The following is a 25,642-nucleotide window of genomic DNA, read 5'->3' on the forward strand; positions in this document are numbered from 1 at the left end:
TTTCTGGTAAACCTCTGATTCTTAAGTTCTATCTGTTTTCCTGATCTTCTAATTAATAGGATAACAGTCTGTTCCCTTTTCATTTCCTCCATTTGCTCTTCTAATTTATTAATTACTTGTGCTTGTTTCTCCAGTTTCCCTTCAGTTTCCTCTACTTATGACAGAACTTGTCCCATTTTGCCGTGTAAAACCGCCATTTCGTAATTTTCTAGATTTCTGCTTTTGTGGGCATTTGTAGGCTTGCTTCTTGCTCCTCCATACTTTTTTCCCCTTTCGCTTTCAGGTTTTGAAATTTCTTTCAACTTTTTTTTGTCCAATACCTCAAAAGACAATCTCCCTTGACCTCCACTCCAATTTTCCTCTCCTTTGCTTTCTAGCGTTTGTTCCTCTGGGCTTTTCTCCTATAAAGGCATGTACTTTTTTTATCGTACTTGTATTTAAATTCGACTGAGGAGTTTTCACTCCCCCTCCTTTAACAGATCTACTCCATGTTTCTCAAGGTGTACAGGGGGTGGTTCTAATGCTAAGTGCACATTACTCTTCAGATTGAGTCCTGAGTACACTGTCTATCCACCTCTGGGGCCCCCAACACACTGATATTGTATCCTCAATTCCCCCAGCCTCCACTGTAGCATTCAGATATTCAACTTTGGGGATTTACCGCCTCCCACCACTCACCCATTCCTGTGTGCTGTTTACATTGGCTGGTCATCGGTTGTCTTTTTTTTTTTTCCTGGGTCTCACTGGATCACTCTGTGTCTGGGGGCTCCCAGGCTTGGCAGTCTCCTCTTCAGATCTCAGCCACTCGTCCTGCAACTGGCTCTGCACCGCACTCTCCCCGTGCTGCAGGCTGCCGCTGTCACCGCTCCACACTCTACTCCCAGGAGGGTATTCACCACGCTACAAAGGAGAACAAGCCAGTGATCTGTTAGGGATAGGGCAGAGAAGCTCTGTCCTTCTCTATCTGGCTTTTAGCTCCCAGGCTTCCCAGCCCAGTCACCTGACCGATCACGTGTGTCCTCCCAGTTCTGCACCAGGTCCGTCTCCCTTTGGTGATGGGGAGTCGCCTCCCAGTCCTCTGCCGTTGTACGTCACTCTGTTCTGCTCCCGGGCTGCTGGCTGCACAGGACTCTCCCACACCAAGGCTTCTCTTCGGCAGCACAGGTAAGCGGAGGAGGTATGTGCCCACCATTTGCTCGGTGGGTATGCGAGCTCCTAACACATACCACTGTAGAGCTCCATGCTCACGCCCCTTCCCCAAAGGACTTTTTTTTTTTACCTAGATTCGTAAGCTTTTTGCTTTTTTTTTTTTTTTTTTTTTTTTAAACGGCCGGACGGTGGCAGTGCAGGGTCGGGTGGCCGTTTATAAATGGCCTCCCCTCACCCTGCTTGTGCGCACTCCCTGGGAGCGCACAGCACCGCGATCCGGTGCCCGCTGTGTCCTCCGGACACAGTGGAACATCGATCGTCGGATAGGACCTCCGTGTGAGGTCCCGATCATGTGATCACTGATTGGCCAATCAGTGATCACATGCAGAGTAGTAAGCAAGATGTCACCTGTGACATCATTGCTTACTACATGTGAAATCTGTGAATGATCACAGATGTCACATGGTACAAGGCTATTCACAACAGCCTTGTACCATGTGACAAATTGACCAATCACAGCTCACACAGTAGTTCTCAATGGCTGCAAGAATGCAGCTTGAGAGAAGAAGAAATTATTGCTTCTACAGCCTATAAAAGCAATCAATGTAAAAAAAAAAAATCTTCATCACCCCGCACAAGTAGTACAGTGTCACCAATAAATAATATAAAAATGTAAAAAAAAAATTAAAAAATTATAATTTTTGGTTATAAACTAATTTGGGTTATATTTTTTTTTTTTTTACTAAAAAGATAACGGAATAAATTTTGGCCAATATGTATGATGAAATAGTATTTATTTGCAACATTTTATAAGAAAACACTTTTTTTCAAACTTTTTGGACATTTTCATTTACATAGCAAAAAAAAATAAAAATCCCAGTGGTGAATAAATACCACCAAAGTAAAGCTTTATCTGTCTCAAAAAAATGCTAAAAAAGTAATGTGGGTACAGTGTTGCATGACCGTGCAATTGTCATTCAAAGTGTGATAGCACTGAAAGCTGAAAATTGGCCTGGACAGGAAGGGGGTAAAAGTGTCCAGACTTAAAGTGGTTAATCCTGAGGAAATGGATTTTAAAAAGAAATGGACTATTTCAATAGTGGATCCAGCCATTTTAGTTCTCAATAAACAGTTGACAGTTTCTACTAAGGATAGTTATACCTTTTAAGGATTCTGTTGATAGACATTTAAAAACCCTTTCAAATACCTTATTTCCCTTTGCAGGTCCAGCCCTGAAGCCAGCAATTTCTTCCATGTCAGTTTGCCAAACTATAGCCAACTGGTTAAGACAAATTAACAGAGACTAGACCTGTCTTTGAAGACCCCTGCTCTCTTAGAACAATTACAGCTGATGCCTTCAGCCCTATTACTTGGTTGATGCTCTTGAGATTGTAATCTCTTTTATTTCTGTGTATATGCACAAGAGTATGTGGCTAAGAGCTTGGTCTGCTAAACATGCATGTTGGGAACATCTGTGCATGTCATTTGACAGTGAACCCTTTTTGGGAAATCCCTTGACAAATTCCTCAAAGATGTAACTGGTGTAAAAGTACTCCTACCCTACAAGAAAAAGCCCTAAACCTCCTAAGTCATATTTTTACTGCTACCCAAAGAAAGGGATCTTTCCATTCTTCCCAGACAATGTATAAAAGAAAAACGTAAGGGACCTTTCAGGTACTGGAAAGAGTCATAAAGTGCATACACTATAGTAAATTGGTATTTTTATTTTTTTTTAGCTAATCATAAAATACTAGATATTTAAAGTGGAACTTCACTCTTTCAATCAACATTGACTATTTTTAATCCTTATGGTGTTAGCATTAGTAAACAGATCGAAAAGTATATCATATTTACTTGTGTTTTAAACTTTTTTTTTTCTCTAAAGTTACTTCCTGTTTTCCAGGCCTAAACATATGTCATATATCCCAGGAGTCTTCGGGGCAAGAGGGATTTTCTCAGCTAAGCACACCCTCCTGCCTGCGTGCCTGAGCTTAAGGGCAAATGTATTCCATGAAGTAAATGCTACATGAATCATCTGCCCCTACTCAAGATGCCTGTGGCTAGAAATATTAGGGGGTGTTTTTCAAAGTGATTTCTCAGCAAAATAAAACATGGAGACATAAATGGATGGGGGAAAAATGAATTAAATAGTGTTTTTGGTTTGTGGTGCCCAGCTGCAGCGTGGTTCCACTTTGAGCCCTATCTAACAAGACACAATACTACTACACCATGCTCATATTCCCCAAGTTGCCTGTCTAAAATTGTAAGTAACGAGAACACAGCTTCTAAAAATCTATTTATGGCATTATCACAACATTATTGTGATAATTCTGTAGTGCCGAATACTAGGATTGATTTGTCTGATTTTTAGATTCCTAGTTGCGACTGTTCCCTGTTTCACAATCTGCCCTAGCTTGCTGCCGACTTGTCTGTGAATCTTCCCTGGATCGCTGGACCTGTTTCCTTGCACTGCACTGGACCTATTTTCTTGCACTGAACCTATTTCCTTGCACTGCACTGTAAAAAACTGGACGTTTTCCCCTACTTTACCCAGATCTCTCAATCATGCTGCTTAAGCACACTGCACTGCAACTCCTGCAATGAAAACTGAACTATTTCTTGGCCAAAGGTGCATATGATCTCTGCTGGTACATTGGCATTTTATGACCAAAGTGATACATGCATTGTGGTGCTGGACACTGTCTCCTCCCTTCAAGTACCTTTTACTGTCTTGATCTCTGCTCATCAGCGGAAGGCTGCAAGACCATCCCCCACTGGCGCTGACCTCAAGAGCCTACTTTCGCTGACATGCCCTGACATCACTCCTGATTCCCATGGATCCTCCATGGAAGGCCTGATCAGCACTCATGAACACTCACTCTTGTAATAACAAGGCAATACTTATTTCAGACTTTATTGTAGATAAGTTGGACTTTCTGTGCTTAACTGAAACCTGGCACAAACAAAATGATGGAATCCTTTTCAACCAACTCACCCCTCCAGGGTATGGGATGTTTGACCTCCCACGTCTCTTGGGCAAAGGTGGGGGTATAAATGTTATTTACAGCTTGCTGTACACCTTATCTCCTGTTACTGTACCCTCTTTCTCTTCTTTCAAATGCCTTGTTCTTGCGGTCTGTGCTCCCCATGCCTCTGTTTTTGCTACTTGTTTATTGAACACCCAAGTCTTGTAGAGATTTCTTAGGTGAATTTTCTGATTTGCTTTCATTTGTATGCTTTAGTTTTAAGAGATTCCTTATCCTTAGGAATTTTAATATACACACTGACTCAGTCTTCCAGTTTAGCTAAAGATTTTTTGGCTTTATTGGAATGCTTTGACCTAACTCAATTTGTTTGTACCGCTGCGTATATCAGTGGATGCACCCTGGACCTTATCATTGCTATGGCTCTTTTGTCTCTGACTGCTCTTCACTTGACCTAAGACTGTCTGACCACCTAGCTATTCTTTTCAGTCTGGAATTGGCTGTCTCTTAACACCCCCCTCTCTCGATATTTAAATTATCACAACTGGGTTTCTATAGATCAGCCCAAATTTGCAAATTCTGTTACTTCTTCTCTATCCTGCATCTCCTCCTCTGACACCCTTGTTGACAAAATAGATGCCCTTAATCATGCACTTTCATCTTCCCTTGAAATCTTTGCCCCATTAAAAACTCGAACAGTCTCATTCTCCCATCTGACTCTGAGGTATAATTCCCACTTACGTTTAGTAAAGGCAGTCTCGTGGAGATTTGAGCATAGGTAGTGCCGCTCTGGTTTTTAGGTTTCATTATCAGGTTTAGAAGGATCATTTGTGTGTCCATAAAGGTCAAATTGAAAATTCTAGATTAAATGGTTTCTCCTGTGCCATTGGAAAAAATCTTAGAAACCCTAGACAGCTCTTTTGCACCATTGACAGGTTATTAAAACCTTGCTACCCGTCTGCGTTGCCAGCTTCAACACAGCTCTGTAGCACATTCTTAGATTTTTTTTTTTCCTCAAAAATTGACAAAATAAGGCATCAATTTCTTACCACACTACATGTTTCTTCCACATCTCTTCCTGGCCCACCCAGTTTTACTGATGGTTCTCTCTCCCACTTCTCTCTACTTGACTCTGCATCTGATTTAATTTGCCTCCAATATGAAATATTCCTTCTGCATGCTTGATCCGATTCCCACCCGTTTATTTAAATCCTGTTTTAGTTCCCTATGCCCCATTATTCTCAATATAACAAATGACTCCTTTAGCATAGGTTTTGAACACCAATAAGCACCAATACAGGTGCCAAAAATAATGCCTGCCGCCACCCTGTGGCTCCCAGCCTTACCTGAGAACCCATCCAATGATCCTGGCGCTGGGCATAGAGATTAGTGAAGGAAAGATTGCCTCCACTCATCTCTATGCCGTTGGAGGACCAGAGCGACATCACTATGTCACTTCCGATTCCGGTGCCTTGTAAACCAGGCCTTTTTTTTTTTTTTTTTCTTTTTAGCACTAGATCAATGCTTTTTTTATCTAATGCTTTGTAAAGGAGAGATGTGTCTTTTTGACCCCATATCTCTCCAAAATGAGGACCTGTCACTGCTTATTTGTATCACAAGGGATGTTGCAACCAAAAATGCCATTTAATTCATTTATAATATTCAAAGCAAACTCCCCCATCCATCCATATCTTCATGCCATATTTTTGTTTATATTTTTCTGAGAAATCACTTTGAAAAACACCCCCTTAGTATTTATGGCCATGGCCAGGGTGGATGATTCATGTAGCACTTACTTCCTGGAATCCATCTGCCCTTAGCTTAGACATACATGCAGGAGGGTATATATACAGTGAGGAACAGATGTATTTGAACACCCTGCGATTTTGCACGTTCTCCCACTTAAAAATCATGGAGGGGTCTGAAATTCACATTGTAGGTGCATTTCCACTCTGAGAGACAGAATTAAAAAAAATTCAGGAATACACATTGTATGATTTTTAAAGAATTTATTTGTCTTGCACTGCTGAACAGAAGTATTTGAACACCTGAGAAAATCAGTGTTAATATTTGGTACAGAAGCCTTTGTTTGCAATTACAGAGGTCAAACGTTTCCTGTAGTTCTTGACCAGGTTTGCACACACTGCAACAGGGATTTTGGCCCACTCCTCCACACAGATCTCCTCTAGATCTGTCAGGTTTTGGGGCTGTCGCTGAGCAACATGGAGTTTCAGCTCCCTCCAAAGATGTTCTATTGGATTTAGGTCTGGAGACTGGCTAGGCCACTCCAGAACCTTGATATGCTTCTTACGGAGCCACTCCTTGGTTATCCTGGCTGTGTGCTTTGGGTCGTTGTTATGTTGGAAGACCCAGCCACGACCCATCTTCAGTGCTCTGACTGAGGGAAGAAGGTTGTTGCTCAAAATCTCACAATAAATTCATCCTCTCCTTAATACAGTGCAGTCGTCCTGTCCCCTTCGCAGAAAAGCACTCCAAAGCATGATGTTACCACCCCCATGCTTCATAGTAGGGATGGTGTTCTTGGGATACAACTAATCCTTCTTTTTCCTCCAAACACGACGAGTGAAGTTTAGACCAAAAAGTTCTACTTTGGTCTCATCTGATCACACGACTTTGTCCCATGCCTCCTCTGGATCATCCAGATGGTCATTGGCAAACTTCAGACGGGCCTGGACATGTGATGACTTGAGGAGGGGAACCTTCCGTGCAATGCATGATTTGAAACCATGATGGCATAGTGTTATACCAGCAGTGACCTTTGAAACTGTGGTCCCTGCTCTCTTCATGTCATTGACCAGCTCCTCACTTGTAGTTCTGGGCTGATTCCTCACCTTTCTTATCAGTGATACCCCATGAGGTGAGATCTTGCATGGAGCCCCAGTCCGAGGGAGACTGACTGTTGTCTTTTAGCCTCTTCCATTTTCTAACAATTGCTCCAACAGTTGATCTATTTTCACCAAGCTGCTTGGCAATTGCCCCATAGCCCTTTCCAGCCTTGTGGAGGTCCACAATTTTGTCTCTGGTGTCTTTTGACAGCTCTTTGATCTTGCCCGTGGTAGTAGTTGGCGTCTGACTGACTGGGGTGGACGGGTGTCATTAAAGAGCTCAGACAGGTGCTACTAAGTTAGATTAATGAGTGGAGTAGAGGTGGGCTTTTTAAAGGCACAGTAACAGGTATTTGAGAGCCAGAATTCTTGCTGTTTCTTAGGTGTTCAAATACTTATGTTCAGCAGTGCAAGACAAATAAATTCTTTAAAAATCATACAATGTGATTTCCTGAATTTTGTTTAAATTCTGTCTCTCAGAGTGGGAATGCACCTACAATGTGAATTTCAGACTCCTCCATGATTTCTAAGTGGGAGAACTTGCAAAATCGCAGGGTGTTCAAATACTTCTGTTCCTCACTGTAGCAAGTAATATACTTGTAGTAGATACTTCACTATCTATTTACTAATCCTAGCAGAATAAGGATTAAAAATGGTCCATGTTGATTGAGAGAGTGAAGTTCCACTTTAAGGATGCTTCTGACAAACGTTAGGAAACTTTGCTCAAGGTACATTTTCCTTGTTGGGTGCTGCATTGCAGCTGGTAATTGCTGTTATGCCAGAACGTTTAGGTTGGGAAAAACGGGGTTAGAGTCCACAAGCAGTGATGCTACTTGTGTGAGCATCTGGCAGATTTCTCTTGGGCTCTTTGTTTTTCTGTGGATGCCTTAAAGGATTCCATTTAGTAGGTTTCATATTTGGGACATTTGTCTTTACACATGCACAGGATTCTTTAGTAAAATTTGGTCTGCAGAATTACCCTGCTTGTGCAAAGGGAAACCTGCCAACAGCATTTTGCAATGTTTCTTTGGGCTAGATTTGGATAAGTATATCCAGAAGATTTCAAGAGGAAAGAGTTCTCTTTTAGGAGTTAAAAAAAAAAAAAAAGGGGTAACTGATTAATGCACAGGTCAGCTGCTGCTTCTATTTCTATGCCTTCTGCCACTATGCATTCCTTTCACTGCTTTTAGGCCTCAGCTTTCAGGGCAAAGCCTCAATCCCAGTTCCAAAAGAAGTATTGGGTCTCTCAAGCCAGCAAAATCAGACTTCATGACTCCTTCCCAATGAAGAGGTACCCACACTTGTTCAGGTGGGGGGACGTGCAGTTCTTTTGGAAATATGGCAGGAAGAGGTAGCACAAAAATGGGTCCGCTATATAGTGGCGCATGGATACAGTTTGGAATGAAGCTTTCCTTCCTACATACGTTGTGCTTTTAAATGTTCCTATGAATCCGCAAAAGAGATTGTTGCTTATGCAGGCTTTCGATTACCTTCTGTATCAGGGAGTGATCATTCCAGTGCGAAGAGGGCAAAAGGCTTTGTAGTTTCTAGTCAAACCTTATTATGGTTCCAAAGTCAAACAATGTTCAGCCCATAAAGGATCTCGAATATCTAAACAAGTTTCTCCAGTTGCAAAGGTTTCAAATATAATCGGTGCATACAGTGGTGGCTTCTCTTTGTCGGGGAAAATCCTGACATCAGTGGACATAAAGGATGCCTACTGACATATTCTGATTTCTTCTTATTTATAAGAGGTTTCTAAGATTTGCAATGGAAGACCGTCATTCTCAATTTGTGGCTCTGTCATTCAGCCTGTCTACGGACCCTGAGCATTCACAAAGATCCTGGCTCTGTTTTGGGCCTTCTAAGGATTCATCCCAAGGGTGTTATATCAAGTTGAGGTCAGAACTGTGCAGGCCAGTCAAGTTCCTCCACCCCAAACTCACTCATCCATGTCTTTATGTACCTTGCTTTGTGCATGGGTGTGCAGTCATGTTGGAATAGGAAGGGGTCATCCCCAAACTGTTCACACAAAGTTGGGAGCATTAAATTGTCCAAAATGTCTTGGTATGCTGACGCCTTAAGAGTTCCATTTACTGGAACTAAGGGGCCAAGCCCAACCCCTGAAAAACAACCCCACACCATAATACTCCCTCCACCAAACTTTACATTTGGCACAATGCAGTCAGGCAAGTACCGTTCTCCTGGCAACTGCCAAACCCAGACACGTCCATTGAACTGCCAGAGAAGTGTGATTCATCGCTGCAGAGAACATGTCTCCACCGCTCTAGATTCCAGTGGCAGCATGCTTTACGCCACTGCATCCAAAACTTTGCATTGCACTTGGTGATGTAAGGCTTGGATGCAGGCCATGGAAACCTATTCCATGAAGCTCTCTACGCACTATTGTGCTAATTTGAAGGCCGAGCGAAGTTTGGAGGTCTTTAGCTATTGACTCCGCAGACATTTGGTGACTTTTGCGCACTGTGCGCTTCAGCATGTGCTGACCCCACTCTATCATTTTATGTGGCCTACCACTTCGTGGCTGAGTTTCTGTTGTTCCCAGTTGCGTCCACTTTGTTTTAATACCACTAACAGTTGACCATCGAATATTTTAGTAACGAGGAAATTTCATGGATGGACTTATTGCACAGGTGGCGATCACAATGCCACTCTTGAATTCATTGAGCTCCTGAGAGCGACCCATTCTTTCACAAATGTTTGTAGAAGCAGTCTGCATGCATAGGTGCTTGCTTTTATACACCTGTGGCCATGGAGGTGATTATTCCAATCCAATGATTTGGAGGGGTGTCCCAATATTTATCTCAATATAGTGTATCTTCGTGGTATGCACCCTGGAGAGTTTTGATTGGGTCCTCCATTTCCAGAAGTCAGCATTAGCTCCAGCTTAGCACTTGGAATGGGTCTGGACACCATGATCAAAATGGCCATGGACCCGGGAAAGGGCATCCACATTCTGATACAAGCTCCCAGGTTAAACTGGCAGCCAGGTCTTCTGCCTTTGTCAGTTCTGCAAGAAGAGCTTTGTGATTGAAGACGTAGACAGGCGATTCTGTGTCCAAGTTGAGGCTTTGCAGTCTGCCCTTTTCAGGGGATCATATGTTTGGGCCAGGGCTGCAGGAAGCCCTCAGTAGAAAGAAAGATTTTTCCCAGAGGAAAAGTGTCAGAAGATGGATCGGTGGTGGCACATTTACAGACCAACCTGAGTCTGTCAGGGAGGTCATGAAGGTGGTCAGCCAGGTTTCCCAGCAGTGCCATGGGCAAGGTTCCATCAGTGCCCGCTGCAGTATTTTCTTCTTTGGTGCTGGGATGGGAGCCAGGAGACGTTGGATTTCCCAATCCGCCTTACTTCCAGGGTCAAGAGGTCGCTTTGGTGGTGGCAAAATCTTTGCAAGGGTCTGTTGTGGGCCATTCCAAGCCTGCTGATCATTACGACCAATGCCAGTTCTCTTGGCTTGCGGGCCCACCTGGGCGGTAATCTGGCCCAGGGGTCCTGGTCTCCGAGGAAAGACAGATTGGCTTCTGTTTTGGCGATTATGCCACCTCACTTATTCACTTGATGATAAATATAAGTGATTACAACCTTTTGTCTATACGTGAGTTTAGCCAATCCTCATGCGGCTATTACCAAAAACAGTTCATATCAAATGATGACATTAATAAAAAAAAAATAAAGATCTAATTTATTTACACAGAAAAGAAGCTTGCTATTAATCAAATATAACAAAATATAAAGTAGTTGGTACAACTTTAAAAGTAGTGATATTACAGTGTAAATACAGAATGTTACCAGTACATAGACACAACTTCAGAAAAGGAAGTTGCAGAAAAGAAACACGATGGTACATCACGCAGACAAAAAAAAATAAAATGCCATATAGACCGCGCATAAATAATTTAAACAATACAAATTAATATCCAGAGTTATAGTATTAAACGACACACATCCACAAACTGGTTTAGGGTGCAATCCCAATATGTGAAATTAAAGTGCAATCATGCTAGATTCTTGATTGTGAACTCCGTATTAAGTGACGGGTGCTCCACTGTGCTCAGACTGGTGCCCCACATGGATGTACACTCAGTCATCCCATGACCACCTATCTCTAGGATGGTCACTAGCGCTTTTGTTGGGACTATGCCAAAATGCCACGTTTTGATGGTGACCGCTGTTCCTTCTTATGTGTTCCACACCGTTGCTGATGGTAACCAATGTGTATTTACCAGGTTAGGTTGTAAATATTAGCCAGTGATCCTTTTTTTAAAGCTAGTGTAATATGTTACGCAGACATCCTGACGGCTGGGCTCCAAGAGAGAAAATGGGGGTCTTGCTTTTGTGTTGTATACTCTTTGAAAAAAAAAAAAAACACTCCTAGACTCGCCCACCCAGGTAAAGTCACACACTTCCACATATCTTAACCTCTGATGGGTGGCACTCCAGACACTGGTCAGTTTAGGTCACCAGCTGTTAAAAAAAGACAAAAAGTCCCAGCTGCCTTCCTTCCCCCTCACCTCAATCAATTCCTTTGAAGTGGCATCACCCACAGAGGTATTTGTCCTTTTTATTACAGCAGTTCTCAAAATGTCCAGTTCCTGGAATTTCTTTAGAACTGAGACTTGGATACCTATCAAAATTTCACAATAGTGTTCATGAAGGTAAAAATTATTATAAGCACAAAATGCCCATTACATTTCAAATCAGAAGGAGTTGTTGGCAATTCAAAAGGTGTTGGGGACCTTCCAAACACTCTTGGTGGGTCACCCGGACAATGTGATGGCCGTGGCCTTACGTCAAGCAAGGAAGGACAAGGAACCCATCTCTCTAGTTGATTGCAGACTGCTTTTCAGGTGGGCCGAACAGAAAATTGCCTCGTTATCAGCCGTCCACTTAAAATGGGTGCAAAATTCCCTGTCAAATTTTCTCAGCCAGCTTTGGGTCCAGCAGGACAAGTGGTTGCTTAATCAGGAGGTTTTTTAGAGGTCATCACCCAAGAATGGGGTATGCTGGAAATTAAACTTTTTGCCATAGAGGACAACACTAAGGTTGCCCAATTCTTTTCCTTGCATTCCCAGGATCAGGCTTTAGAAATAGATGCCTTAGTGAGCGCCTGGGAGTTCAGACTCAGTTATGCCTTGCCCTCCTCCCACAGAGGAAGGATCTGATTTCGCAGGGACCAATTCTTCATCCTCAGGTAGCAACCTTGAAGTTGGCTGCGTGGTTTCCAAGGAACAACTCTTGAGATACCAGGGGTTCTCGGAGAAGGTAGTAAAAATGTTGGTTAACTGCCTCAAGCCGGTTAATAGAGCCATATATGCTAAGGTGTGGAAAAGGTTCAACTCCTGGATGGAGGCTAAAGGCCCAAGGACCCCTGGATATCCTGGCAGTCTTGAGTTATTCAGGCTTGGACAGGCAAGGGGCTCTTGGTAAATAGCTTAAAGGTGCAAGCCTCCGCTCTTAGTGTTTTATTTCTGGTCTCTCTCCAGCAAGACTTGTTTGTAGCAAATTTTTTCAGGGCCCTCTCCAAGTCTGAACCAGCAAGAGTACAGGCCTGTCCATCCTGGGACCTGTCCTTTGGACCTTAAGGTGTTGATTCTCAGTCCCTTTGAACCCCTGGAAAAGTCTTCTGTTAAGTTTCTAACCTTAAAGACAGTTTTTTTTTTTGGTTGTCATCACCTCTGCACGGAGGGTAAGCACTCTCCATTAGGGAGCCTTTTTTGTTGATTTTTGAAGACAAAGATTTGAAGATTTTTGCTTGAAACAGACCCAGGTTTCCTTCCCAAGGTGTCCCCATTCTTTCATAGGGCACAGGATATAATCCTGACGACTTTTTGTTCCTTCCTGATTAATGAAGGGGAGAGGAAATTTCGTTTGTTAGATGTTAGAAGGAACCTTTTGGCGTACTTCAGGATTTTCAAGGATTTCAGGAAGTCTGATTCCTTCATTAATTTCTTGGGTGCACATAAGGGGTGTGGAGCATTTAAGTCTTCTGTTGCTAGGTGGATCAGATTAGCAATTACAGAGGCATACAGTTTAGCTAAGATTCCACTGCCCTTTACCAATGCAAACTTGACCAGAGCCTTGTAAGCGTCTTGGGCGGAGAGAGCTGGTGCCATGCCAGAGGATATTTGCAAGGTGGCTATAAGGTCCCGCTATTCCACGTTTGTGAAGCATTATCGCCTGGACCTGCTGTCAAGTAAAGAGCAGGCGTTTGGACAAAAGGTCCTCCAGGCAGTGGTCCCACCCTAGGTGGGTACATTTCTTACTCGTCGTCTCACAGGCTGTCCTGGAAGACGAAGGGAAAAAAACAGAGTTAGGGTTACCGGTAACTCACTTTCTAGGAGTCTTCCAGGGCAGTCAGATTTCCCACCCTGTTTTTTTTTCTCCACTTGTTAATTTGTGTTATGCTTCTTTTTTTTTTTTTTTTCTTCCGGTGGTTCTTGTGACTACTGAAGGGGAGACCTAGAGGACCACCTCTTAAAGAGTCTTGGCTTATGTGTTTCCTGTCCCGAAGGGAGGAACTCAATGTCTCACAGGCTGTCCTAGAAGAATCCTAGAAAATTGGTTAACAGTAAGCCTAACTCTCTCTAGTTTTTAACTTTTGAACAGAAAATTGGAAATTCAAAGCTTCAGTAGACAAGGTAAGTGAGAGACTTAATCACATTGGGATGGATTGGGCACAAACAACGTTCGAGACAGCTTCTGTTTATTATGAAGTGAAATTCTGCTGAAAATAGTGAACCTAGCCTATAATTTGGTTCTCTCTGCCCTGCAGAAATCACCCTTTGCACCCATCTGGAAACTCTCTTTGCATGACCTTTCCTGCAAGGTAGCCTTCTTAATGGTTATCACATCTGAGAGAAAGGTCTGAGTTAGCAGCTCTCTCGTAAGGAGCCATTCCTTGTTCTTCAAGCTCCATCAGCTCAGTAAGCATGTCCTAGACATTCTGACACCAAGCCTCTGTTGTCTAGATTTGTAGGGCTGCCACCTGGTTGTCTGATCATACATTTTTCAAGTTTTACCAGGTGGATGCCTGATTCGCTGCAGCTTTCGACTGCAGGGTTCTTGCAGCAGCACTCTTGTGTATTAAGTGTTGACCCTTGTTGTTGAGCCTGTTAGCACAGTTTCATTTGCCTTGTTGTTGCCTGCCCTTCACTGCCTGTTCTTTAAAATTATACATGTCATACCTGCTGTATGCAATGGTTTTGCTGCTTGCACTGAGGACACTCGTGCTTGCTCCCTTCCAAGCCATCTCTGTGTGTCTATGGGACACACAGAGCATGGCTCAGTCCCAACCCAGCTTCCCCCTCACTGGCTGTGATTGACCGCAGTGGGAGCCAATGGCTCCTGTGCACAGTGCTGAATCAAAATCAAGGGCAAAGTATTAGGGGGGCAGTAGGGAGAGCTGCAAGTTTATTGTCCTTCGGATTTTAGGGTGGCTGGACTGTGGACACTGGGAGTGGAAATTTTCCTGTCATCAGTGTGAGTAAACATCGCCACTATCACATCATTGATAGGGGAGGAATAGTGTCTCATCATTGGGAGGAATACTGTTCAGTTATTGGTGTCAGTGGGAGAAATGGTACCCCATTGATAACAGTTGGTGTTGGCAGAATAGTATGTCATATCAGTGGGAAGAATAGTGTCCCAAGGGCCAGATAAAGGCAAGCAAAGGGCCACTAATGGCCCCAGGGCTGCTCTTTGGAGGCCACCAGCCTATAGTCTGACAATAGAGTTCTTCCCCTTCCTGTTGAGGTACATTATCCTAGTCTGTTTCTCAGATTTGCAAAGCTGTCAACTGGGCTTCCATTCACATTTGTTTTACCAGATGGATGTTCAGGTCTCTTTTAATGCCAGGTTTGCCTGTGCAAGGAGTTGCTGTCTGAACCTCTCAAGACTTCTTAACCTGTTTTTTTATACAGGTGTACCTCGGTTTACAAATGCCTCAGTTAACGTAATTTTTGGTTTACGAAAAATTTATGCCAGGTTTGCCTGTGCAAGGAGTTGCTGTTTGAACCTCTCAAGACTTCTTAACCTGTTTTTGTTATACAGGTGTACCTCGGTTTACAAATGCCTCAGTTAACGTAATTTTTGGTTTACGAATGAAAATCCATTGAAAATAATGCCTCCGTTTACAAATTTTTTTCGCAATACGAAGTGTATGTCGGTGACAATATTAAATACAATTGCCGACTTTCTTTTTTCTTCACTATAGCTCACAGAGCTGTCACTTTCCCCAGAGTTAAAGGAAGCTTTGTTTCTTTTAACTTGGGGAAATAAACTAAATGGAAACTTTCTCTTTTAGGCTTCATGTACACGAGACACTTCTGAACGATGGAAACTGACTGATGGAAAATGTATGTTAAAAAACGTCTGTTTAGCTGCATTTGCATGTTTATGCGCATTTATGTGCGTTTGCGTTTAGAAGTGTTTTTTAGAGATAAGCACAGGAGGACCTCCCAAATGCCCAGAATGCACTGAACAGTGGTAAATTATTATTTCAGACTGTTTCAGAGAAATACAGAGAGTAGAAGCAGAGACAGCAGTACAGTGGGGCAAAAAAGTATTTTGTCAGCCACCAATTGTGCAAGTTCTCCCACTTAAAAAGATGAGAGAGGCCTGTTATTCATAGGTAGACCTCAACTATGAGAGACAAAATGAGAAAAAAAATCCAGACAATCACATTGGCTGATTTGGAAAGAATTTATTTGCAAATTATGGTGGAAAATAAGTATTTGGTCAATATCAAAAGTTCATCTCAATACTTTGTTATATATCCTTTGTTGGCAATGACAGAGGTCAAACGTTTCCTGTAAGTCTTCAGAAGGTTGGCACACACTGTTGCTGGTATGTTGGCCCATTCCTCCATGTAGAGGACTAGAGCAGTGATGTTTTGGGGCTGTCGCTGGGCAACACGGACTTTCAACTCCCTCCAAAGGTTTTCTATGGGGTTGAGATCTGGAAACTGGCTAGGCCACTCCAGGACCTTGAAATGCTTCTTACGAAGCCACTCCTTCGTTGCCCGGGCGGTATGTTTGGGATCATTGTCATGTTGGAAGACCCAGCCACGTTTCATCTTCAATGCCCTTGCTGATGGAAGGAGGTTTTCACTTAAAATCTCACAATTCATGGCAACATTCATTCTGTCCTGTACATGGATCAGTCGTCCTGGACCCTTTTGCGGAGAAACGGCCCCAAAGCATGATGTTGCCACCCCCATGCTTCACCCCCATGGTGTTCTTTGGATGCAACTCAGCATTCTCTCTCCTCCAAACACGACGAGTTGTGTTTCTACCAAACAGTTCTATTTTGGTTTCATCTGACCATATGACATTCTCCCAATCCTCTTCTGGATCATCCAAATGCTCTCTAGCAAACTTCAGACTGGCCCGGACATGTCCTGGCTTAAGCAGGGGGACACGTCTGGCACTGCAGGATCTGAGTCCCTGGCGGCGTAGTGTGTTACTGATGGTAGCCTTTGTTACGTTGGTCCCAGCTCTCTGCAGGTCATTCACTAGGTCACCTCGTGTAGTCCTGGGATTTTTGCTCACCGTTCTTGTGATCATTTTGACCCCACGGGGTGAGATCTTGCGTGGAGCCCCAGATCGAGGGAGATTATCAGTGGTCTTGTATGTCTTCCATTTTCTAATTATTGCTCCCACAGTTGATTTGTTCACACCAAGCTGCTTGCCTATTGCAGATTCAGTCTTCCCAGCCTGGTGCAGGTCTACAATTTTGTTTCTGGTGTCCTTCGACAGCTCTTTGGTCTTCACCATAGTGGAGTTTGGAGTGTGACTGTTTGAACTTGTTATCAGTATAAAAGACACCTGTCCACAACCTCAAACAGGTGCCATTGATACAGGTAATGAGTGCAGGACAGAGGAGCCCCTTAAAGAAGAAGGTACAGGTCTGTGAGAGCCAGAAATCTTGCTTGTTTGTAGGTGACCAAATACTTATTTTCCACCATAATTTGCAAATAAATTCTTTACAAATCAGCCAATGTGATTATCTGGATTTTTTTTCTCATTTTGTCTCTCATAGTTGAGGTCTACCTATGATGCCAATTACAGGCGCCTCTCATCTTTTTAAGTGGGAGAACTTGCACAATTGGTGGCTGACTAAATACTTTTTTGCCCTGCTGCATGCATTGAGATTAGCTTAGGGGTGAGTTTCTCATTAACATTTCTTTTGTTTCCAAGGGTGGAAAAGGAGGAGTGAGTCATTATGGGGGTCTTCATGAGGATTTTGAGGTGTGAATGGTCATTAACATATCTTTTGTTTCCAAGGGTGGAAGAGTTCTGAGGTGTGAATTAGTCATTACAATGTGTGACAAGCTTGCTAGGAACATCCTGTTTTCAGTGTTTTGTCCTGAGTACCTTGAAAATGCTTTGCATGCTTTTTTCATGATGAAGAAAGGCTCTAGACAGCATCGGGAACTGGAAGAGTTAAAAAAACAAAAAAAAAAAAAAAACAGTCAGCCGCAAACGCTTATAAACGCGATTTGCTTTTACAAGCGGTTTGCGTTTGAAACGCTGATAAAATCGACTGTTGAACGCACGTTTTCTGCGTTCAAAAAAACGACTGTAAACTCAAATGCCCGTAAAAAGGACTGTCAACGAAGATGTGTACATGGACACATAGGAAAACATTAGGGTGAGTTTAGGGGCTCCTGAAAAAAACGCTGAACAGCTCCTAAACGCTAGTTTATCAGCTGCAGTGTACATGAGCCCTTAGCTGGGGGAAAGTGACAGCTGAATCTCTGAGCTATAGTGAAGGAAAAAAAAAGTGTTAATTACATTTAAAAACCGGCACCATAAAAAATACTAAAAACGACGTCTGGTATGGATTTTGAGGGGGATTTCCACACTAAAATTTTAAATCCATACCAAACCCTTATCCGAGCATGCAGCCCGGTAGGTCAGGAAAGGAGGGACGAGCGAGGCCCCCCCCCCTCTCCTGAACCATACCAGGCCACATAAACAGAATAACAATCGGATAGCGCACACCCCCTATACCAGGGGTGGGCAAACTTTTTGACTTGAGGGCCGCAATGGGTTCATATATTGGACCCGGGGGCCGGACCAAGAGTAGATGAATGATGTGTATGTGTCATCCATAGTAAGTATAGTAATATTCCCCCATAGTAAGCGTAGTAATTCATCCCCCATAGTAATTCATCCCCCATAGTAATTCATCCCCCATAGTAATTCATCCCCCATAGTAATTCATCCCCCATAGTAATTCATCCCCCATAGTAATTCATCCCCCATAGTAATTCATCCCCCATAGTAATTAATCCCCCATATAGTAATTCATCCCCCATAGTAATTCATCCCCCATATAGTAATTCATCCCCCATATAGTAATTCATCCCCCATAGTAATTCATCCCCCATATAGTAATTCATCCCCCACAGTAATTCATCCCACATATAGTAATTCATCCCCCATAGTAATTCATCCCACATATAGTAATTCATCCCACATATAGTAATTCATCCCCCATAGTAATTAATCCCCCATAGTAATTCATCCCCCATAGTAATTCATCCCCCATAGTAATTCATCCCCCATAGTAATTCATCCCCCATATAGTAATTCATCCCCCATATAGTAATTCATCCCCCATATAGTAATTCATCCCCCATATAGTAATTCATCCCCCATATAGTAATTCATCCCCCCCCATAGTAATTCATCCCCCATAGTAATTCATCCCCCATAGTAATTCATTCCCCATATTAATTCATCCCCCCTATAGTAATTCATCCCCCATATTAATTCCCCAAGTCCCCCCTGTGTCAATTCACTTACCTTTGCTCCGCGCGTTCCTCTCGCCGTGTTCCCGCGCCTTCCGGTGTAGCATGAAAATCTGTCTCCTATGAGGATCTGTCCCCCTCGACGTATCTGCGCATGTGCCAGTTTCAGGCATTAGCAGCCGATCGGCGATCTCCGGCACATGCGCAGATACGCCGAGGGGGACAGATCCTCATAGGAGACAGATTTTCATGCTACACCGGTCTTCAGGGCGGACTGTGAGAGGAGCCTAGCGGGAGCCTAGCTCCGCGGGCCGGATTAAAAGGTCCGCCGGGCCGTATACGGCCCGCGGGCCGTAGTTTGCCCATTGCTGCCCTATACCCTAATAAAGTGACAAAACGAGTCAACCTATACACTCCTTCACCCTAAAGGAGGACTAACCAAATACAGCAGACTTGAATGAATATAATAGTATCTAAAAAGTCCAAAAATAGTCCAAACATTAGTCCATCAACATGTGAAAAGGTGACAACAATGCTCAGAGCAGATCCAAATAGCTTAGATTCCAAAGGGGTCGATGATGGATTCCAGATACTCTTCATAGACCTCAAATAAAACAAAACCTAAACCTAGTGTATTATCTTAGGATAACATATATGTGCCACTCGTGTTACATGCAAAAAATCAAGTACCACAGCAATCGTGAACATAAACTAAATAAAATGAACCCACTGCACACGGTAAGGTAAAAATGCATAATTACCCTAAGGTAAACTTAACCATCATTGAATCCATATGTGGGATGGAGCTTCATCAATAAGCTTCTCTGCCATAAGCTTCTCTGGATACTTTTCCACAGACCACAATATTGTTTGGTTAATCCCCAGTCTGTCCTGCACAGAAATCTGTTTCAAGGTTGGCTCCAAGCTATTTATACCAGGCCACATGCCTTCAACATGAGGGTTGCTTTGACAAGGGCCTCTTCCCCAAAACCCTGGCCGGTGGTTGTGGTGGTCTGCGGGCAGGGGGCTTATCGGAATCTGGAAGTCCCCTTAACAATTCACAAAATACAAAGTGTAGTGTGAAGAAAGACAGGACACAGTCTTTGACAAGTCCTTTATTAAAAGAAAAAACTAAAAGAATGCCCCCCACAGTAGATCCAACAGCAATCACGATGCCCGCCGCCGACCCAAAAAAAGGGCTCCGCTTCCCACGATGGCTCCCGCCATCTGCCTGCTCCTGTGGTTTGACAGCTCTTAAATAGGTAAGGGGCGGAGCCACCCGTGGACATCATGCATGTGACCCCACCTCATGTTACATCAATAAGGTCACATGGGGCAGAGTCACTTGGGTATTTTTTTTTTTTCAGGGCGGCGGCGAGCATCATGATTGACATTTGATCTACTGCGGGGGACATTCTTTTAGTTTTTTTCGTTTAATAAAGGACTTGCCAAAGACCGTGTCCTGTTTTTTTTCACACTACACATTTTGTTTTTGTGAATGAGTATCGGGGCCATGTACCCCATACTCATTCACATGGGGGGGGTGCGGGATCTGTTAAAGGGGGCTTCCAGATTCCAATAAGCCCCCTGCCCGCAGACCCCATCAACATGGGGACAAGTTGCTTTGGAGACATGTGGCCTGGTTCAGGAGAGGGAGGGGCACTCGCTCGTGCCCGCTTTCCTGACCTACCAGGCTGCATGCTCCGATAAGGGTTTTGTGTGGATTTTAAATTTTAGCTTGGGCGTTCCCCTCAAAATCCATACCAGACGTCGTTTTTTGTATTTTTTTTATGGTGCCGGTTTTTAAATGTAATTACTACTTTTTTTTTCCCTTCACTATAGCTCAGAGATTTAGCTGTCAATTTCCCCAAGTGAAGGGCTCATGTACACTGCAGTGGATAAACTCACATTTAGGAGCTGTTCAGCATTTTATTTCAGCAGATCCTACACTCACCCTAATGTTTTCCTATGTGTCCATGTACACATCTTTGTTGACAGTCGTTTACAGGCATTTGAGTTTACAGACTTTTTTTGAATGTAAAAAACTTGCGTTCAGCAGTCGATTTTATCAGTCTTTCAAATGGAAACCGCTTGTAAACACAGCAAATCGCGTTTATAAGGGTTTGCGTCTGAAAAGTTTTTTTAACGCTTCCAGTTCCCCATGCTGTCCAGAGCCTTTTTTCATCATAAAAAATGCATGCAAAGCATTTTCAAGGTACTCAGAAGGACAAAGCACTGAAAACAGGATGTTCCTAGCAAGCTTGTTACACATTGCAATGACCAATTCACACCTCAGACCTCTCCCACCCTTGGAAACAAAAGATATGTTAATGACCATTCACACCTCAAATTCCTCATGAAGACCCCCTGCCAGGTGGCCTTAATGACTGCCCCTGCCCCAAAGCACCACCCCATTTTGTGGGCATGTGGCCTGTTATGGTTCAGGAAGGGGTGCCCCCGCTCGCTCATCCCCCCCTCCCCTTTCCTGACTTTCCGGGCTGCATGCTCGGATAAGGGTCTGGTATGGATTTTGGTGTGGGAGTTCCCTTCAAAAATCCATACCAGACTCGAAGGGCTTGGTATGGTTGGGAGGGGGGACCCCACACCGTTTATTTTTTTTAATTGCCAGCAATTCTTTTACATTCAGCTGTCAGTGGGGAACCCCGCTGACAGCTGAAACATTAACACATGGTTGTCACTACTAAAATACCGCATGACTTGATAAAATAATTCAGGCGGTATTTTAGTAGCATTTACTTTTTTCTGACCTCAGGAATGGATTAATTGGTTTTCAATGCATTCCTATGGGAAACGGTGTTTCAGTTTACAAATTTTTCGCTATATGAAAAGGCCTGAAAACATTAAATCAGTAAACCGAGGTATGCCTGTATTGACCTAGTGGTGGGACATCTTTTTGATGTCCCAGTTGTAATGATTTAGGAAGGCTGTGTCCTGTGCTGTACAGGTAGGATTTTTGTCTTGGTGGTTGTAAACCCTTACAGATACCCAGCAAATTGACTGGCCTCAGGTGATACACAGAGATGAAACCAATCCTCCTACATAAGATGTGTCTGTCAATATGCAGTCTATTGTTCTGTACATCCATACAAAGTGCAGAATTTATCATTTTTGTCTGAGTGTTCAGAAAGCAAGGCTTGGGGAGCTGAAATTTTCTGTGTTTTCTACTGGACTCCAGGAATCAGATTTACTGCTAAATAAAGCATCCTATTATTAACAAGCAGGACATTTAGGAAGTTTTAAAATAAGCCCACGCTGACCACTCTAGCTGCAGATACTGCAGAGCAATTGATCAAAGTTCCCAAGAGGTGCAATGAAGTGTCACAGTTAAGAATCTGAATTCTGCTCTCTCCTGTTGTCTTATGCACCTGTTTTAACTTTGCATTAGAGACTACAGACTAGAACAGCTTTGGCTGAAATAGTAAAAAACTGCAGGAATGCTGCCATTTATTAAATGTTTTTGCATATCTGTGCCATCTGTACTGAGTCACAAGTCGCAAGACAATTTCATACTGGAAGATTAGTGTTGGAAAGAAAGGAATGTGTAATGCTATAACTACATTGCTGATACAGTGAAGGAAATAAGTATTTGATCCCCTGCTGATTTTGAATGTTTGCCTACTCACAAAGAAATGATCAGTCTAAAAATCGAATGGTACGTGTATTGTAACACTGCTAGACAGAATAGGAACAAAAAATTCAAAAGAAATGCATGCCTAACAAATTATGCACTGATTTGCATGTTCATGAGGGTAATAAGTATTCGATCCCTTTCACAAAACATGACTTAGTACTTAGTGGCAAATCCCTTGTTGGCAATCAGAGGTCAGATGTTTCCTGTAGTTGGCCACCAGGTTTGCACACTTCTCAGGAGGGATTGTGACCCACTCCTCTTGGCAGATCCTCTCCAAGTCATTAAGATTTGGTGGCTGACGTTTGGCAACTCAAACTTTCAGCTCCCTCCTCAGATTTGCAATTGGATTAAGGTCTGGAGACTGGCTAGGCCACTCCAAGACCTTAATGTGCTTCTTCTTGAGCCACTCCTTTGTTGCCTTGGCCATGTGTTTTGGGTCATTGTCATGCTGGAACACCCATCCACAACCCATTTTCAATGCCCTGGCTGAGGGAAGAAGGTTCCCACCCAAAATGTGATGGTACGTTGCCTCGTCCATCGTCCCTTTGATGCGGTGCAGTTGTCCTGTCCCCTTAGCAGAAATATACCCCCAAAGCAGAATGTTTCCACCACCATGTTTGACAGTTGGAATGGTGTTCTTGGGGTCATAGGCAGCATTCCTCCAAACACGGCGAGTTGAGTTGATGCCAAAGAGGTCAATTTTGGTCTCAACTGACCACAACACTTTCAACTAGTCCTCTGCTTCATTCAGATGTTCAGTGGAAAACTTCAGACAGGCCTGGACATGTGCTTTCTTGAGCAGAGGGATTTTGGGGGCACAGCAGGGATTTCAATACTTGTCGGCATAGTGTGTTACCAATTTGTTTTCTTGGTGACTGTGGTCCCAGCTGCCTGGAGATCATTGACGTGATACTCGCGTGTAGTTCTGGGATGATTCCTCACTGTTCTCATGATCATTGACACTCTACAAAGTGAGATCTTGCATGGTGCACCAAACCTAACGAGACTTACAGTTTTGTGTTTCTTCCATTTGCACCAACTGTTGTCACCTTCTCACCAAGCTGCTGGGCGATAGTTTGGTAGTCCAGTCCAGCCTTGTGTAGGTCTATAATCTTGTCCCTGATATCCTTGTCCTTGATAAGTGTTTGGTCTTTGCCATGGTGGAGAGTTTGGAATCTGATTATTTGATTGCTCCTGTGGACAGGTGTCTTTTTACAGGTAATATAGTGAGATTAGCAGTACCCCCTTTAAGAGACTGCTTCTAATCTCAGCTTGTTACCTGTATGAAAGACACCTGGTAGCCAGAAATCCTGCTGAATGATAGGGGATCAAATACTTATTTCCCTCGTGAACATGCAAATTCAGTGCATAATTTTTTAGACTTGCATGTCATTTGAATTTTTTGTTGCTATTCTGTTACAATACACCTACCATTCGATTTTTAGACTGATCATTTCTTTGTGAGTGGGCAAGCATTCAAAATCAGAAGGGGATCAAATACTTATTTCCTTCACTGTACGTTTATAATTAACAGATGGCATAAATTTGGTAAAATAAATTAATCTAATCTGCCCCATCAGGAACACCCCACCTACTGCATAGTACTTAGAAATTAATTGTTATGGTAATGTCCACATTTCATGGTATTTTAAGTGTACAGTGTCATTTTATCTCTACAGGGGACATACATCTACTTTGATTATGAAAAATGGGGCCAGCGGAAGAAAGAAGGTTTCACCTTTGAGTACCGTTATCTGGAAGACCGTGATTTACAGTGACCTTTTTCTCCATCACACCTAACCTTCCAGACTGACAGAGGCAAACAGCAAAGTTGTGAATAAAGAGGGGAGGGGCCGAAGACATCTTTCGTCTTATTCCCATCAAGAGTTGAGAGGAGAGAAAATTTGGACAAACACTTAAGTGCATGCAGTTAAAAAAAAAAAAAAAAAATCCAATAAAGTGGAGTAAGATTGTGTGTGGCGGTGAGAGGATAAATACATGACACAGCCAGCATCCCATAACATCCTCTTTACTCTTCGGTAGGCTAAAAGGACAATGAATGGCAACGTCAATTTTTAATGTAATTAGTTTAAAATAAAAAAAATGAACAAAGTGCATATAAAAGTCTTTGTAAGAAGAAAGAAAAAGTTATTCTTCACTCGTGGTTATTTCTGCAGGCGGGAAGATCTGGTCTCTCTACCCTGTGGGGTTGCTACTGGCTGCCATTTGCCCCCCATCCCTTTAAACAAAAAACATTGAGTTCTATCATTTTGTCCTTTTTTGGCAGATACTGGATCTTTTTGTTTTGATAACAAAGTGCATCAAGAATTAAAGCGTTTTATTTTTTTTCCTCTTTCCCCCTCATCCTATTCACATACCTTTCATCCTCAATACACTTATCTGTACCGAATGAATTACTGGTATGGAAAGCTGGTTTAAAATATTTTTCGTAACCTATTTTCATTTTGGAAAATATTTATGAATAAATAGTTTTATATGATGTCTTCTCATGCAAGAATATTAATGTCTCATCTTATTTCTGCCATGTTTTGCTTGAATTCATGGTATAGTTAAACCTGTTTTTCTGCTGTGTATTGTCCTCCACTGGAGTATTGATAAGGCTCCCCTAAGTAAAAATTAAAAAAAAAAAAAGCTATGGGAACATAGTGGACCGAAAGGGTGCTTAATCACCTCAATACTGGGCACTTTACCCCCTTCCTGCCCAGACAAATTTTCAGCTTTCAGTTCTCTCCCACTTTGACAATTAGTCATGCTACATTGTACCAAAATTTAAAATTTTATCATTTTTTTTCACACAAATAGTTTTGTTTTGGTGGTATTTACTCACCACTGGGTTTTTTATGATATAAATGAAAAGAAGTGAAAAATGTTGAAAAAAAACACTATTTTCTACTTTGTTTTAAAAAATACCCAATAAAATCAAATTTCGTCATAAATTTAGACCAGAATGTATTCTGCTACATATATTTGGTGAAAAAAAATCCCCAAAAGTGTATATTGATTGATTTTGTGTGAAAGTTATAGTGTCTACATATGTTACATATTGAAAATTGATCACTCCTGATGTACTGCCTCATCTGTAATCTCGTTTCTTGAGGCCCCAAAATGTCAAAATAATACAAACACCCCCCAAATAACCTATTTTTGGAAAGTGGACAGTCCAATGTATTTAGTAACAGGCATGGTGAGTTGTTTTTTTTTTGTTTTTTTTTT

The 25,642-nt window shown here is 42.6% G+C and overlaps 1 protein-coding gene across 6 annotated transcripts in view; it reads left to right on the plus strand.

Moving 5' to 3' along the window:
- Positions 1 to 24,926, plus strand: part of CNOT3 (CCR4-NOT transcription complex subunit 3) — a 520,718-nt gene extending 495,792 nt beyond the window's left edge. For all 6 annotated transcript variants that reach the window (XM_089652480.1, XM_089652479.1, XM_089652482.1 and 3 more), the window contains one exon: positions 24,088 to 24,926. In XM_089652480.1, coding sequence (XP_089508606.1) covers positions 24,088 to 24,186 — 99 coding nt within the window. In that variant the 3' untranslated portion in view covers positions 24,187 to 24,926. The remainder of the gene's footprint in view (positions 1 to 24,087) is intronic.
- The last annotated feature ends 716 nt before the right edge of the window (positions 24,927 to 25,642 follow it).

Source organism: Staurois parvus, unplaced genomic scaffold, assembly GCF_062004578.1.
Source record: "Staurois parvus isolate SC_StPar_1 unplaced genomic scaffold, SC_StPar_1.0 ptg000683l, whole genome shotgun sequence".
NCBI classification, from domain to species: Eukaryota; Metazoa; Chordata; class Amphibia; order Anura; family Ranidae; genus Staurois; species Staurois parvus.